This window comes from Hylobates moloch, unplaced genomic scaffold (assembly GCF_009828535.3).
Source record: "Hylobates moloch isolate HMO894 unplaced genomic scaffold, HMol_V3 SCAFFOLD_14, whole genome shotgun sequence".
NCBI lineage: Eukaryota > Metazoa > Chordata > Mammalia > Primates > Hylobatidae > Hylobates > Hylobates moloch.
Window position 1 is genome coordinate 81,575,959 of NW_026652289.1, and position 16,983 is coordinate 81,592,941.

The 16,983-nt window shown below is 41.8% G+C and overlaps 1 protein-coding gene across 2 annotated transcripts in view; it reads right to left on the reverse strand.

Moving 5' to 3' along the window:
* Positions 1 to 489: 489 nt before the first annotated feature.
* SCG5 (secretogranin V) overlaps positions 490 to 16,983 on the reverse strand; it is a 56,627-nt gene continuing 40,133 nt past the window's right edge. Inside the window, exons 4-6 of one of the 2 annotated variants that reach the window (XM_032175871.2) lie at positions 12,608 to 12,720; positions 5,805 to 5,858; positions 490 to 1,073 (exon numbers count right to left, since the gene is read on the reverse strand). In XM_032175871.2, coding sequence (XP_032031762.1) covers positions 978 to 1,073; positions 5,805 to 5,858; positions 12,608 to 12,720 — 263 coding nt within the window. In that variant the 3' untranslated portion in view covers positions 490 to 977. The remainder of the gene's footprint in view (positions 1,074 to 5,804; positions 5,859 to 12,607; positions 12,721 to 16,983) is intronic. The other variant, XM_032175872.2, reaches the window with a different exon arrangement.

Consider the following 16,983-nt stretch of genomic DNA (forward strand, 5'->3'; position numbering starts at 1 on the left):
TAAGGGCTCTTTTAAAAAAATAGCCATAATATAATACTATGTAACACTTAAATCATACCAAAATATTCAGTCACTACTCAAATTTCCCTGACTGTCTGATCAATGCTTTTCTTAATTTGATTTGAGTCAGAATGCAAATAAGACCCACACACATTGTATTTGGCTCATATGTCTCTTAAGCCTTTTAAAATCTATGATAGTACCCCACCATTTTTCCCTCCTACCATTTATTTGTTGGAAAAAGCTAGGCTACTTATCCTATAGAGTCTCTTCATGCTGGATTTTGCCGATGATTCCCAATGGTGTGTTGAATGTATCTCAGTGTGTTGAATGCGTCTCAGTTCTACCATCTGTAAAATGGGGATAATACCAGACCCATTAAGTTCACAGCATTATTGTTAGGATCATATACTATCATGTATGTAGATCAGGTCGTTCTATTAAACAAAGAAATTGTTCTTTATAATGCTTTAAAAAGGAAACTTCATATGCCAATGCTTGCATTCATGTTTATTAAGACACAGCCAAGTGAAATGTGTCAGCTCCTCTTCTTGAATACAGCCGTCTTTACTGGTGTATAACAATGCCCAAGGGCTGGATGAACTACATAATCAAAATCAAATGCCAGCTTTTTACAGACTTGGCCAAAATAGTACAACCTCAGACACCATTTTAAACTGCAAGAAATCTGAGCCTTTCATAGTCTTGCTTTTTATTGTTGACATTCACATTTTAATTTTATGATCATTGCAGATTCACATTTTAAAAACCCAAAAAACAAAAAAGCTCTTATTCTAATTTAGCAGAAAGCAGAATCGTCGGTTTGAAGACAATACACTATCTACATACAGCTGCTTTGTATCCATAATTATCTATGTAAGAAACATGCTGTCATTCACAGGGGCTCCATTAACACGTGCACATAAGCCATGCTGAGGCCTAACAGGTAATGTGGGTTTTTGTCTAGCATCTTCTCTTTACTCTGGATCCTTATCCTCATCTGAAAAATGGGGGACAGACTTCTTTGCAACAACATTATCCAGTCTCTGTCCTTGTAGATATGGATTGACACTCTGAAAAACAAACAAACAAAAACCATGTGGTTTGGTGTTATATGTGAACATCAGATACAGACATCTCAGAAAAGAAATGAACAAGAATTGTTTCTGGGCCCGGGCGCGGTGGCTCACGCCTGTAATCCTAGCACTTTGGGAGGCCGAGGTGGGCAGATCACGAGGTCAGGAGATCAAGACCATCCTGGCTAACACAGTGAAACCCCGTCTCTACTAAAAATACAAAAAATTAGCCGGGCGTGGTGGCGGGCACCTGTAGTCCCAGCTACTTGGGAGGCTGAGGCAGGAGAATGGCGTGAACCTGGGAGGCGGAGCTTGCAGTGAGCAGACGTCATGCCACTACACTCCAGCCTGGGCAACAGAGCAAGCTTCTGTCTCAAAAAAAAAAAAAAAAAAAAGGAAACGAAAAAGAAAAGAGTTGTTTCTGGCCTATTGGGTTAACAACAATGCACCAGTGGCACATACCAACTACCAAACAATTACTCCAGTGTACTAATTAATACCTCAGTGGCCCATGAAACATTTTCTGACTGATAGATGTCTCTAATTGTGTTTTTCACACAACTATAGAGCTCTTTATCAGATACAATGTGGTCTTTTTAAAAATCATTATTTTTGGTGCAAAGATTTGCGGTAAACCAGCTCATAAGTCCTTGCTGCTAACTTAGATACCAAGACCCATAAGAAAGATAATTATTATTCTATGGCCCTATTTAGGTAGGAAGGGGAATCTGAAATGCATTAGATTATATTTTGCAAGAAAAATGTTCTAAAGGAGAAGAGTAGGGCCAAGTGGGAATCAGCATCTGAAGACTGGTCCCAGATCATCCTGTTGCTGGGACTGATTCTTCCTCACCAGTATTTTACTAAGGAGAATTCATTAGGGGCTCGAGCAATCATTTCCACCTTCCTTCAGTCAAATTCAAGAACTGAAGCAAAAAAGGAAGCTTCCTGGAAGGGTCCTTTGTTTTTGACTCAAGACTCCGTACTCTGAAATCACTTTCATGTGTTGGTATTCTTAATGAGTAAATATTTTTCCATTCCTTCTCTAATACATATCTATTTATTGAGGTTTGGATTTGAACTAGTAATTGAAACTTTACAAAATAGTATTTAGCAAGCAGAAAAAAAATTCAAAAGTTTTGGAAGATGTTTGTTTATTGAAGTTGCCTTCCAATAATGGAACAAAAATATAAGAAAGAAGCTGTAGCCGGGCGCGGTGGCTCACGCCTGTAATCCCAGCACTTTGGGAGGCCGAGGTGGGTGGATCACAAGGTCAGGAGATCGAGACCATCCTGGCTAACACGGTGAAACCCCATCTCTACTAAAAATACAAAAAATCAGCCAGGTGTGGTGGCGGGCGCCTGTAGTCCGAGCTACTTGGGAGGCTGAGGCAGGAGAATGGCAGGAACCTGGGAGGCAGAGCTTGCAGTGAGCCGAGATTGCGCCACTGCAGTCCAGCCTGGGCGACAGAGCAAGACTCCACCTCAAAAAAGAAAGAAAGAAGCTATAGTTACAGACGATCAGCAATCCCTGTTGCATGCTCAATCCCCATGTATGAATGGAGGCTGTTCACAGGTGGAGCTCTCTTGTCCATGATATAACCTGCCATGACTCTTGAAAGGTGAGCAGACATTCTTCAAAAGAGAAGGAATGAAACCTCAGTTTAGCATTTACAAATGTTCTTTCACATTCTGACTGCTAAACGCATGAATCGTGAAAGGTCCGACTCACTCTGCAAAGATGCATCACAAAGTAGGTGAGAATTACAAAGTGAGCAATGTCCTCAGACATTTGAAAAGTGACATGTCACAAGACGACACCTTGCTGAGAATTCGTCTTAGAAATATTTAAAATAATAAAAATTCCCTTTATCAATTACAGTGGTTTGGCCTACCCCAGGGGATCATATCAGAATTTTGTTTAGTAATATTTATTCCAAAAATTCTAATACGTTAAAGGAGGATATGAGAGGTTCAAGTTTATCAAATATGAGATTAAAAGGTTCATAAGCTGTTTAAATAAGATCAATAGTAGAGCTCAAATATTAACAAGATACAGCTTAAGAGTTTAAAAGTTCACAGTCATTTAAAGGTAGATTGACCTTTTATTTGTGAAGCAATGAGGAATTCAATTGGATTTGGGTGAGTACATAAAGTTGCACAAAGCCATCTGGGGCTTGGTTGCAACTTTGAGGAGAATCTCTCTCTCATGGGAGAAGTCCTGCCCAGACCTGCAACATGCAAACATTGGAGGGGAGGGGAAAAATTAATGAGGAAGTAAAAAGAGGAATCAGGTGAACTTTTTTGATAAATATTTAACTGAGTATTGAATCCAGCACTTAGGAATAATAATAATGAGCTTTGGATTTGTTTTTGTTTTGTTTTGTTTTGTTTTGAGATGGATTCTCACTCCATTACCCAGGCTGGAGTGCAGTGGTATGATCTTGGCTTACTGCAACCTCCACCTCCCAGGTTCAAACAATTCTCCTGCCTCAGCCTCCCGAGTACCTGAGATTACAGGAGCGCACCACCAGGCCCGGCTAATTTTTGTATTTTTAGTAGAGATGGGGTTTCACCATGTTGGCCAGGTTGGTCTTGAACTACTGACCTCAGGTGATCCACCCTCCTTGGCCTCCCAAAGTGCTGGGATTACAAGGGTGAGCCACCATGCCCAGCTGAGCCTTGGCTTTAATTGTGCTCTGAAAAACTCAAGGCACTTCTATATTTATCTTCTCTCACTTGGGCAAGAGACTGGGTGGGGCACACAGAGAACATGATTCCCATTTCACAACTGGAAGAACCACTGGGATTGGATCTTTGCTTACGATGTCCTCTGGAAACTCACAGCAGATGCTGAGCTTCATTGAAGGAAGACTTCATTGCTCAAAAAAGAAAGCTTATAGTTTCTTTATATTGATTCATGCACTGGGGGTGGTGGTGGGGCAGTGTTAATGTCTTCAATCAAGATGGGAACATCATCTGAGACCTGATGATGGGCAGGGCCAACGTGCTTCCTTATCAATCCAGAGAGGCCCATGGTTTATGGCATGAGAATGGGTCTTTGTAGATGCCAAAGAATAGGAAGAATTTGATATCTCTGGGTCAAAGTGACCCTTCTTTTCCTAAATTCTAAGCCTTTCCTATGTGGAGGAAATTGAGGCTAAAGTAAAATCCTTTATAACATGTGTCTTAGCCAGCATTCTGAGTTTTGGTAATCACTAGTCTCATGGAAAAATGACCTAAATCGTGACCCATGGTCATTCACTGAGTCAGGGCAGAAGGAATGGTGGGCCAGGAAGTAGAGACAATTAAAGCTTCAAGCTAAGTTATTCATTTTGGGTCAGTCATTGCTCTTATTTGGAAATGTTCTCGTTGTGTTGTAGGGAGACATTCAAGCCGTGTTACTGGTAAATTATGTGTATTTTGAGCTCCTAGAATAGAATTTCTTGATGTTCCCTCAAGACCACATTATACCCTTTGGACCCTTTCTGTCACCATCTGCTATTGGAAGCTGTAATCACCAAGAAAAACCCCTAATAACTCCGTTAACTCTCCTCAAAAAAGATTTGTTTCCAGAGGTAAAAATTTTCTACTTCTTGCATAGAAAATTGCTGTATGTCTTCTGTGTTTTGTCAGGCAGTACAGGGGCTTGGAACCTTCTGTCGTGGGGGCCTGAGGACTGATGCTGAGGCCAGAAAATCCACACCTCTTGAAGCTCTCTCTGACTGGATTTTGCAAAACCCTTCAGAATGGCCACAATTACCACTGCCCAGATTCCCAAATTTTGTGAGGATCCAGGCACTTGCTCTTCTGAATAAATAGTCAGTGGCTTTGAGTACATGCTTAGGTTTGTATGTTTTAACTAAAATGGTCGCTATCTCCTAGCATTTTACCATGTAACAGTGGGGTTGTTTTTTCTCCCACTTTCATCTGATCAGATAAAGAGGCAGGTAGGTGGCCAGGCTCTTCTGACTAGTAAGGTACCAGTGGATTAGCAGAATGGACCTTTATCACTTATTAAGTCTTGATGCTATAAAATACCCTGGAAAGCCAAAGCAAATGTGACATTGAGTTTTACATGAGGCAACACTGTATATGAAGTAGCTAAATGTGGAGTATCTAGACCAAGTTCTTACCTTGGGCAGCCCTGGGATGGTTAAAAACTAACCCTGCAGTAAATTCAACAGACAGCAAACAAATATTATAGATCGAGTAGATTTTACATCAGTCTGGCTAGGCCAAGAAAAAAGATATATAGGAGAAATTAGGTTTGTTCATCTCATCTTTTGCTCCCGAATTCCTTCAAAATTATTTCCTGGAGCATGCAGTTCAGCACTTCCCTGTTTCTGTCCTGTGTTTTTATAGAATTGATGCAGATATGTGATCAGTTTTCCCCAGTGGCCTACAGACCCTGTGAGGGCAGACAGACCCTCATGTCCCACACTGATGGGGGAAGCAATACACATTTCCTGAACGGAATGGAGTTGCTAGAATCACCACAGACTGGGCGTTCCACTAAAAATCATCTGCTAAAGAAGCCTGGGGAAGCCATCGCAGAAACCAAGGACAGACTTTCTGGGTGTGGCCCTTGTCACACGGACCAGTGTTTCTCAGGACTACACAAGGGAGGATTCAGTGACTTCCCAACAAGCGGGGGTTTCAGCCTGTTCACTGCCCCACTCAGAAAGCTCCAAGCATCCCAGCAACAATCCAGCCAGGCGCATGTTACCCTCCGCTTTCGTCTGTCTCCTCCTTTCATCTTCTCGTAAAGGAGTTTCTTGTTCTAGAATGGGGAGAAAAGAAAACAAAAAATGCAGAAGTATGGATCAAATTTGGTGAATGTCTATTTTAAAAGCTATACTTGGTGTGTCCCCTAGATATTTGCATACACATATTTTGGAAACAAAGCTAGATGAAAGGAATGTCGTGTCAGAAAGATAGACCACAAGAGAAAAGCTGGTGGTGGTTCGGCTTTTAATAAAGTCCTCTGCAATGCCCTGAGGCACACCAGTGTCATCAATAATCACATAAACAGGGAAATACGACATTTTAAAACATGAGGGGTGCTGGAAACCCATCTCCTCACTTTGAACAGCCTTTGTTTAAAACAAATAATTTTATCTCATTTATTTTTGTATCTAACCCCCTTTCTATAAACTGCTCTCTAGAGTAGTGTCTGACTATTAACAACAATCCCCTGTGTAAATAAACGAGACATTCTGACTTCTGCAACCATTTCGTCTGTGGCGTAAGTCAGTGCCCCCAGTCAAGACAATTGGAAAACCATTTGGTCTATAACATTTTTAATAGAGTGAACCTTTTAAAAACTGCCAAAAAACTTCTTGGCAGAAAGGAAAGTTATGCTGGGATGGGGGGCAGGGCTCTGTTACCACAGTTTGTATAAGTGTTTCCACATATTGCTGTATTTCAAACACATAGTGGGCTTAAATGAGCTCTAGAATATCAGACACATGCTCAACAGATTTCCCTTCTATTGAGATTATAAAAGACAGAGCGCTTAACCTGAAGGCAGAAAGGGAGAAGGGGATTTGGTAGGGGGGGCTTTACTTGTGTTGTTTTATTTATTTGATTTTTTTTATCTGGAGGAAAATGATGTATAAAAGAGGTGATTCATTTTGTTCTAAATAAAATACCCTGACATTAAGAAAAAAAAAAAAGACAACGACAGAGTTCTGGTAAGGAACAAGTTTATACAACATGTATCCTCTGAGCTGTCCACTTATAAAGACTTATTTTTAGTGGTAGATGTGGAATTGAAAATGACAAATGCCAAGAATGGGCTTCATCATTTTTCACGTTCATTAAAATCTACCCCACCTGCAATTTACAATGCATATCTCTTGCCCAACCTCAACTATGCAAGGAGGCGCTGCCAGAGTGAAGGAGCTTCTACTGCCAAAAACGCCAGTACTGGCTATAGCCTCTATCTCCTGCTCACTTGGGGAATGAATCAATTTAATATGGAAAGGGAGAAAGGGCAGACTTGCAGATCATTTCCTTGAGGAATGAGGATATTGCTGTGAGGCTCATTCTCTACAGTCTGTGGTTGCCTTTCTGTGAATGTAAAAACTCCTGAGGCAGAGAATGTCCGTAGAGCTGGTGTTAGAGCTGGGAAGGCCGGGAAGGGATGAGGACATGGCTTCTTCATGTGCACCATTGTTTTCAGCTTCCTGAGCTGGATGGAGTGTGGAAGAACCTGAGAGCTACTACCATGGGGTGGGACTGTCAGCCAGCCCTGGCAGAGTTCCACTGTGCCATCAGCCAGGTAAAGGCAGCATCATTGAATTCTTTAGGAGATCTTGGGGGCAGATCATACCCATAAGAGTCTTCATTCAAAAAGAAATGCGCCCCAGCACGTTGGGAGTCCGAGGCGGGTGGATCACGAGGTCAGGAGATGGACACCATCCTGGCTAACACGGTGAAACCTCATCTCTACTAAAACTACAAAAAATTAGGTGGGTCTGGTGGCGGGTGCCTGTAGTCCCAGCTACTCGGGAGGCTGAGGCAGGAGAATGGTGTGAACCCGGGAGGCGGAGCTTGCAGTGAGCAGAGATCGTGCCACTGCACTCCAGCCTGGGTGAGAGAGCAAGACTCTGTCTCAAAAAAAAAAAAAAAAAAAAAAAATGAAATGCAAAAGGCCTGGCTAATCTTCCTCTCAAAGTTGGTCCTCGTGTCTCCTTAAGAGCTAGGGTTAGGATTAGCAGGATAATGCTTCCCTACCCTTGCATGAAAGTGTCTGGGACATTCTTAATTAGCCCTATTATTGTATGGACTTGAAGGCATTGGCAGGTATGGTATGGGTAAGAGAAGCATACAAATTGAATGAAAAGAAATCAGCTCTCTCTCCTCACACCCATTCCTTGTTGATTCCTTGGGGAGTGGTGAGCCTGTTTTCCATGTGAGTAGCAGGTTCAAGTTCATTAAAAGGGCTTTCCATGCTGCCATCAAGATTTTGGACAACTGTCCAGATCCTGGTTTCAAATTGCACTCCTAAATAGAACCAGGGAGCTTCCTGGAGAAACATCTAATTCCAGGGCTAGGAAGGAAAGTACAAGGATGGGTGAAGATGGAATAGCTAATCAGGTCACAAAGTAAAGAAGTGCTCGAAAAAATCATGGGGTCTTGTCAAAAGGAAAGAAAAGAAAGCTTGAGGAGACTCCCACTGGCCAAATTTAGGACAGTTTGAACACCAAAATACATAATAATATCCATTATGGAATCCATGTATCCATACTTATACTATGTAAATAAACACATTTATAAATGCATAAATAAATAGAGAAGCAGGGGAAACTCTTGCTTAGAATAGAATGTCAACTGGCAAATGCAGAAAGAATAGTGGAGGAAGAAAATCATCACTTTGCAGCTATCATCCTTATCATTGAATCTGGTGAGCATCATCAATGGATGTTATATTTGTTGGTTAAAAGTTGAACGGGGAGCAGAATATTTACACAGCCCCAAAACTTCTTCTCACAGATTAACTATTAATTTCTAAGGGAATTTTACACCAGAGAAACCTGGAGGGCAGCGCCTTAACAAAGTGAACAAAGTGACCACTGCCAGTCATGAGACAAACTGACATCATGTGCTTCCTGATGTAAAATACTAAGTAGGACATAAAATACTAAGCAGGACATAAAATACTAAGCAGGTCTAATCACACAGAAACCTGAGTCAAATCCACACTGAAGAGCATTCAACTCATCAAACATGTTAAGGTCAGGAAAGACAAAGCAAGTCAGGGAGGGGCCTGGTCCCTCATATCCCTGTGGCTCAGGCTCTGGCTGTGATCAGCTACTGATGAAAAGGTGTGAAAGCATTTGGAAAGGAAAAATATTTGCTTTTTGAGACAACTTTTTCTTAAGTAAATAACACTCAGCAGTTAATGTGTAAAGGGGGAGTGGGTAGCTGACATGTACAGTAGCCAGCCTTTGGTGTGGTCACCACTGTGTAGTCACACACATGGTCTGGAAGGAAGCCAGCCCTCAATAAGACTCAATAGGACTACCACACAGGACACGTTAGGAGCAATGAGCCATGAAAAGACAGGGACCGTATTCAGCTTGTAAAGTACTCTGGAGTCAGATGATGGGGTTCAAATCCCAGCTCTGCGGGCTGAGCAGGCTCCTCAGCTCCCCAAGCCTGCATTTTCTCATCTGGAAAGTGAGAATCACAAGGATGGGCAGATTGAATAAGATTAATCAGTATTTAGAAAGGAGTCTGGCATATAGTATGTGGTCAATAAATATTACTATTTACTATTGTATTATAGTATTATGTGTTATGTAATACAATTACTATTATCATTCATCTTTGTATTCCCATTACCTAACACAGGGCCCGGAAGGCATATGATGTGCTGTTAATAAATGTGTCTTGATGCTCTAACAAAGAGAGAGAAATGCAGGAAACAAGACAGACACTGAAATGTGTAATATGTGAATCATTGTTAAAGATGCAGCTCAGCTCCAGCTATTGTCAAAAACAAGGAAGCGTTATTAGCAGATAAGGAAGCAGGGTCTTTGTGCTGTTCTATCATGAAAGATGATGACTCTGTTAACTTAAAGGATGGTTGGGCTGAAGACAAGCTTGAGACTGTCATTCCATATAAGCACTGAGGAAGGTTTGTGGTTCCCAGTTTAGAAAAGCAAGATATACTCAATTCACACTTCCGTGTGAAAACCAAGGAAACAATGTTTTACTGGTAGGTGGTAATGAGAAAATAAACAAGGAGACCTAAGTTTAAGTAAACACATAATTGCAGATGATAAAAGGTATCTAAACATTGTTCCTGGTCATTGATCTCTAATATTTTCCTTTTACATTTGGTCCTAGATTCTAGTCTTTAGCTCTAATGTGGACAAAGAATAGGAAAGACTGAGAGAAACTCAAGTCAGTGTTTCGAGAAGGAAGCACAGAGAATGAAGGACCGTGGTTGGCCTCATACTGGGGCACTGGAAGTGGGTGGAATTTGGTGAGAGAAATCTGTGAAGATTTTCAAGAAGAGATGAGGAAAGCTGAAAAGAGATGTTTTCATCCCTCCCACCTCATCATGCCACCAACTGGGCTCCTTACCTTCACTCACACCTTGACTCAGTCTCCCTCCTTTCTTTCTCTCCTTTCTAGCCTACCAGTGAAGCTGATGACCTTCCCACCTGAAACTTCAGTGCTGCCCTCCTTAGTGCCTTTGACTTCCTCCACGGCCACTATCCCAGTCAGCCACACCAGTCCTCAGTTCTGGATCATCCTCTACCCTTGTCTTCCATCTTCCCTAATAATTACCCCTGGCCCTCAGAATACAGACAAAACATGAAACGGAGTGGTGCTAAGTTGGGTTCATTTCATTTTCATGCAATTCATCTCAACCACGGGACTATAAGCTCTGTGAAGACCAGCACCATGTCCTGATGACTCCTGTATACTGAGCATCTACCACAATGCCTGGAACACAGGAGGCTCATTATGTTCTCTTTGTGCCTTATTGAACCTGGCTTTTGCTTCTGTTTGGCAATGCTTTGATCACCTCTTGTGGATTCCTTCCCAGTATTCCTCGGTAATCTACTCTTTCCCTCACTCTCTCTTCTCTTTTTTACATCCTTCCTCCCTCTATTCCTCTCTTTTCTTTCTTTCTAAAATGCACTCAGAGAAAAAGTTCATATTGTCCATTTCATACAAACCTGACATATCTCTTCTTTCCTCTTCATGTTATATTTATTCCACATACCAATTCTAGTTAGTTTTTCCCCCTTTAAAATGTCTTGGATTCTCACCCTTCTTCACTGTGTTCACAGTCATCATAACTGAAATGACTCCCCATATTTTCTTCCTGTCTAGGATTAGTCTCTTCTCCTTTTACTTCATCCTTTAATATGCCACCCAAATAACTTCTTTTATAGAAGGCTTTTATTATTTCAGTCTCCTATTCAAGAACCTATAGATGTTTTTCTATTTAATTCAACATGTTTAAGCCCTACTACTAGGCTTGAAAGTGGCTCCACAAACCAATTCTTCCAAACAGAACTGTTTATGAAAAAGAAGGAAATGGAATAATGCAAATTGGAAGAAGCAAAATTAACTTAGGAATGTTGTTGCTTTAAGACAGTAAATGTGTGTATGTTGAAGACAGAGGGAACTGACGATGCACGTTAAAGCAAGATGCTGAAAAAAATAAAAGTGGTCGTTAATGAAGATTTCTCTAAAACAATGTAGGAGGAAGGGAGGGAGTTTAGTTTTGAAATTTCAGTATTCCCAGTGAAGCAGTAAGCAAGGCCATCTGCCCATAATGAGCTGAGAAGAGATGAGGACTTTAGAAGGGCTGAGGGAGTTGGAATATTTGCTCATTCACTCACTCATTCATTCCACAGACGTATTGGCCACCTACTGTTACATGTGAATGAACACTCCTAGGTATTTCCCCACTTTTCTCCCATGGCTTCAGCATCTGGCCCAACCACAGAAACACAGACATATCCCCACTCAATTCTGATCTTGTTTGGCTCATTGTTCTAGTCTCCTGGGATCTTCTTGAATCCCAACTCTGTCATCTGATGGTATCTCTTCCAACTTCATGTCATCCTCTGGGAATCTGATAAGTACATGTTCTATATTTTTATTACAAACATTGATAAAAATGTGGAGTGGGGTAGTGCTAAGACACACAGAACACCACGTGAAATTTCCCTCTCTATTTACGTGGACTCTTTAACAAGCCCCGTTTTGGTGATATCTTGTTGCCTAGGCTGTATCTCTCCACCTCTTCCAATAGGGGAACATAGAACGATCTTGTCAAATGCTTTGCAAAAGTCCAAATGCACCATGCCCACTTCATTTCCCTCATCAAGCTGGCAAATAAATGAGTAATGCTGGCAAATGGAAGAATATAATTAGATTGGCAAGACCTGCTTTTAGCACACCGATGCCAAATGGTCATGATTTCTCTTTCCAGGTGCTTATAAACAACTCCCTTAACTGACAGCTATACGCACTTACCTAGGACCGACAGCAATCTCGCTGCTACACATCACAGAATTTTTTTTCTCTTTTTATAAAGCAGAATTATATATGTCTGTTTCTAAGCTCTGGCATCTTTATTCCCTTGATTCCGCAGAGATCATCTCCCTCAGTTTAGAGATCAAATTTGCAAATTTTCTGTGTCACTTAAAAAAAAACATATCCTTTGATAAAACCCTATAGAGATGCATGAAACACTGGTGAAATTTAGGATGTGGATGACACAGGCTGTGAAGCAGACCAGAGTAGAAGACTCTGGAGACTACGGTCAATGTTAGGTTGCTGTCTCTTTAGATGGATTTGGTATACTGCTGTCTCTGGACACATAAGTGTGGTTTTGAATAGCCATGACTTGAAGCTCTGTCAACCAGAGATTTCTGAAAAATTTGCTTCTAAATAATTTTTCTTCTCTCCTTCTGCCCATATTGCTCATCCCTGCCATCAGCACCTTCAGAGTACCAAAGTGCAAAATCTACTAACAACTGAGATAGGACTTACCCACTTGCCTAAGCCTGGATAGTCATGTTCCGGATCAAACAGATGCTGGTGCAGCTGGAACTCTCGACTGAACTCTGCGGTGTCAGGGGTGTTTTCTAGACATCCATCATCTGCTGCAAACAGCCAAAAGTTTTTGAGGAAAGGCCAAGACATTTATCATTATTCTAAGAGTTAATTTATCAAAAACAACTAGGCAGCCAAAGGTCAGAATCTGTTCACATCAGGAGTAACTTAGAACACTAGCAGCCACCTTCCGTCTAGGATCCAGTTAGATAGGATTGCTCATCTCAAACTCCCACTCCTGTGCAGAGACTCATTGGCTGTTCACCAAACCCACTTCCCTTTCCTCCTTAGCACCCAGCTAGACTAATTTCCCAGCCTTGCTTTGCAATCACATGGAGTCATTTGCCTGAGTGGAGGCCAACAGAATGTGGGCCCAAGTGATGTATTCCATTCCCAGGCCTGGAAGTGAAATACATCACCTAAAAGCATAAAAACCTCTCATACCATGCTCTACTTCTCCTCATTCCCCACCCCCATCTCCTGGTCAGCTTGTTACATGTTGCCAGGGCAACTGGGGGGGTCAAGTGTAAAGATGGCAGTCTGGGGTGCTGAACCATCCACCGCACCACAGCCTCACCTACCTCTGGCAGGACTTCACACGGGTGAAAAATAAACTTCTATTGCTTTGAGCCATAAAATGTTTTTATCTGTTACGACAGCAAGTGTTTCCTTAAGTAACATACTTCTATTGCACATGACCCACTCTGTTTTCTCCTGAGCAAGCAGTTTAGAAACTACCTTGGCTTCTTGGAGAAAGTACATTACACAACAACAACAATCTCCACACAGCACTTGATGTTGTGTTTTATTGTGATATCAGCTTAAGCTTTGGAGTCAGACAAGAGCAGAGCTCAAGGATCAAATACCAGCTCCTAAGACATAGATAGGCTTAGTTCCTTTGGAAAGTTAACTTGGTCTCTCCAAGTTTGTTCATGTGTGTGTGAGATGCAAATAATCAAATGCTTACCTACAGGATTGCTGTGAGGAACAGAGATGATTACATTTAGAACACCTGGCACATAATAGGTTTGCAATATGTTTTAGTTCCCTTCCCATCATCTCCCTTTAACTGACAGTTTATACTATGACTGCCCTTTGAAATCAAGCAAGTTTTCCATTCAAATCAAAGAAAGAAGTCTCTCTCAGATGCTGCTTTTATGTAAATTCTATCATTACTAGGCATGATGCTCTAAAAATGAGTCATTTTTCCCATGTCTAATATATTTTAGACAACAGCAATAAAAAGGGGGACAGAGGAGGGATTGTGAATTTTGTGCAGGGTTAGGGGGAGGAAGGAGGGTCTCATTTGAAAGACATCATGAGACATCAAAGTCAATGCTGAAAGGGGGGCTATTTACAATTAGCCAGGTTGTCTAGTTCTTGACACTGCTCTTAAGCTTTCAGTATACAGTCTCTCAGCTCTTAGCAGCATACAGCTAGTGTGGAAGTCATCAGAATTCTGAACAAATCCCTAATGCGGCTCTCCACTTTTCAGTGAACTATTTATCTAACTTACACAATATATAGCAATTAACATGTAGGAAAATATACCGATTCAAGAGAGTTCAGGCAATCTGCATATGGCACCTTTATAACCTTTCATAATTGTTTCTGGTGTACCTCTGAGTGGGCCCCGACTGAGATGCAGATAAAGCCTGCTCTAGGAACCGAAGGTGTCTCCAGGCCTGAAAATGTCCCCTAGAATTCACATCCTATCTCTGAGGCTGAGAAGGACTCTCTGAGCTCTGCTGCTCTATCCAGGGTGAGTGGGCCATGATTCAGAGGAAAGCATGGCATGAAAGGAGAAGTCAAGGTTTTATTCTTGGATTGCTCAACTGTGCTGTGTTGTGTCATAATTCAAGCAATTCCTCACAAATAATGGCTAAATGTAGCAAGCGATTTCATTCTTGGAATGCAGATTGTGGCAGAACAAAGAATGAGGGAATATGTTAGTTTCATGGAAGAACAGCAAAGGAAATGGCAGACAACCTGTGACAAGAAAGTGTCTGGATTTGTGATTTTGTCCAATTCTACCAGGCCAGCTTGATTGCTGTCCTCTCAGAGCTCCTAAGTGCACAGACTAGAGCTTGATTCCATAGGTCTGTATGATTTTGTGTTTTTATTGTTTTTGTTTTCAGACAAGCTAGAACTACACTGTATGCTCTTTGGAGGCATTGCCTATATCTTCCTTCCACAGGTGAAGAGATTAAGGCTGAAGAAAGTGAAAGTGGCATACTACATTCAACAGTAGAGCTCAGATCTCTTGGCTCAAACTCTGGACCTCTTTCCATTCTCCTGTAATATTCTCCAACTTCAGTGTGCACTAGAAACAAGAGGAGGACTGGTTACAACAAATTCCTGGGTCCCACCCCCAGAATCTTCTGATTCAATAGGTTGAATGAGAGTAGGGCCTGAGAAGTTGCATTTTTAGCAAGTTTCCAGGTGCTGCTGCTGCTGGTGGTGGTCCTGGAATCACACTTTAAGAACCACTGTACTGTACCATATCCAATGGATTTAACAGTGGAGAATGTCGCTCTCTAAACTCTGATCTAGTCTTTCTTCCTACCCATCCAAAACCCTACAAGCAAGTAGAAGGTGGCTGAAATGATTAGAGCCAGGCAGTGATTCAGGTTCTCCTGCCTTCCTGGCCCAGTAGCCACACATTGGCTTGGTCACATCCAACTACTTTGGTTGTTCTGCCTCAAGATGGAAGCTTTGTGCCCCACGGAAAACAGAGGCCTCATCCTAAATGAAAGGAGGAGCATCTTTTTTAAGGCAATCTCTTTCAGAGAGAGCCTGCACTGTGTTTAAGAAAAGCTGAGGTCAGACTAGTTATGGGTAGTCTGGGTGTGGTAGCTCACACCCATAATCCCTGCACCTTGGAAAGCCAAGGCGGGAGGATCGTTTGAGCTCTGGAGTTTGAGCTTAGCCTGAGCAACATAATGAGACCCCACCTCTACAAAAAATTTAAAAATTAGCTGGGCATGGTGGCGCACACCTGTTGTCCCAGCTACTTGGAAGGCTGAGGCAGAGAATTATTATAATTGTGCCACTGCACTCCCACCTGGGCAACAAAGTAAGACCCTATCAAAAAAAAAAAAAAAAGAAAAAGAAAAAAAGTTGAGTAGTCAATGTTATCACAACTTTCAGAGCAAGGCAGTATGTCCTGGTGGTTGAGTACACAGTCCTTAATCAGGTAGGCTTGGGTTTGAGTCCTGGTTCAGCTACTTGTTACCTGGATAACCTTGTGCAAGTTACTCTCTAAGCTTCTGTTTTCTTAATATAAAGTAGAAATAATATTAGATTGGTGCACAAGTAATTGCGGTTTTTCCTATTGAAAGCAAAGGCAAAAACTGCAATTACTTTTGCATCAACCTGATAAATACCAACTATTATTATTATTAGGCTTGCAGGAAAAGACTACTCTGGTGCTAGAAGCTAACACAAGCCCAAGGTAAGAGGTGCATTATTTACTAGGGGCAGCAAAGCTAATTATAATAAGGATGACATTTAAAGAGTCCTTACTCTGTGCTAGGTGCTGTGCTAAAATGCTTTACATGGATAATTTTATTTAATTCCCACAATGACCTCCATTTTGCAAATAAGGAAATTGAGGTACAAAGTGGTTAATTAACTTGTTTAAGGTCACACAGGTTGACCTGGTGCTTGAACTCAGGTAGTCAGAGTCTAGAGCCACTACTCTTAACCAGCAAGGTCAGCTGCTCAAAGCCGGATGTAAGTGAAGCCCACTCACCATTCTCTATGGCTTTAGTGGGTAGAAAAGTGGGTGGGATGCATGAACAACATAGGAAATTTCAACCTTCTTCCTTAACCAGCTTCTTCCTGAACCTCTTCTCTCCCATGCCACCTCCTGGCCCCCAAATAAACAGGATTTTAGGATAGATGCTAACTCGGTGTTGATGCGTGACACTGTTAGAATGTCAACTGTCATAATCAGTGAGGAAAACAAACAGGCATGGATAATACACAAACTAACTACTTCCAAAGACATTAAAACTCAGCAAAAGTTGTATCATGGAAAAGGAAAAAAAAGTGTTTCCCCTTTCATTAAAAGAGTAGCAAGTGCAGGCTGGGCGCGGTGGCTCACGCCTGTAATCCCAGCACTTTGGGAGGCTGAGGAGGGCGGATCACGAGGTCAGGAGATTGAGACCATCCTGGCTAACACAGTGAATCCCCGTCTCTACTAAAAATACAAAAAAAATTAGCCAGGAGTGGTGGCGGGCGCCTGTAGTCCCAGCTACTCGGGAGGCTGAGGCAGGAGAATGGCGTGAACCTGGGAGGCAGAGCGTGCA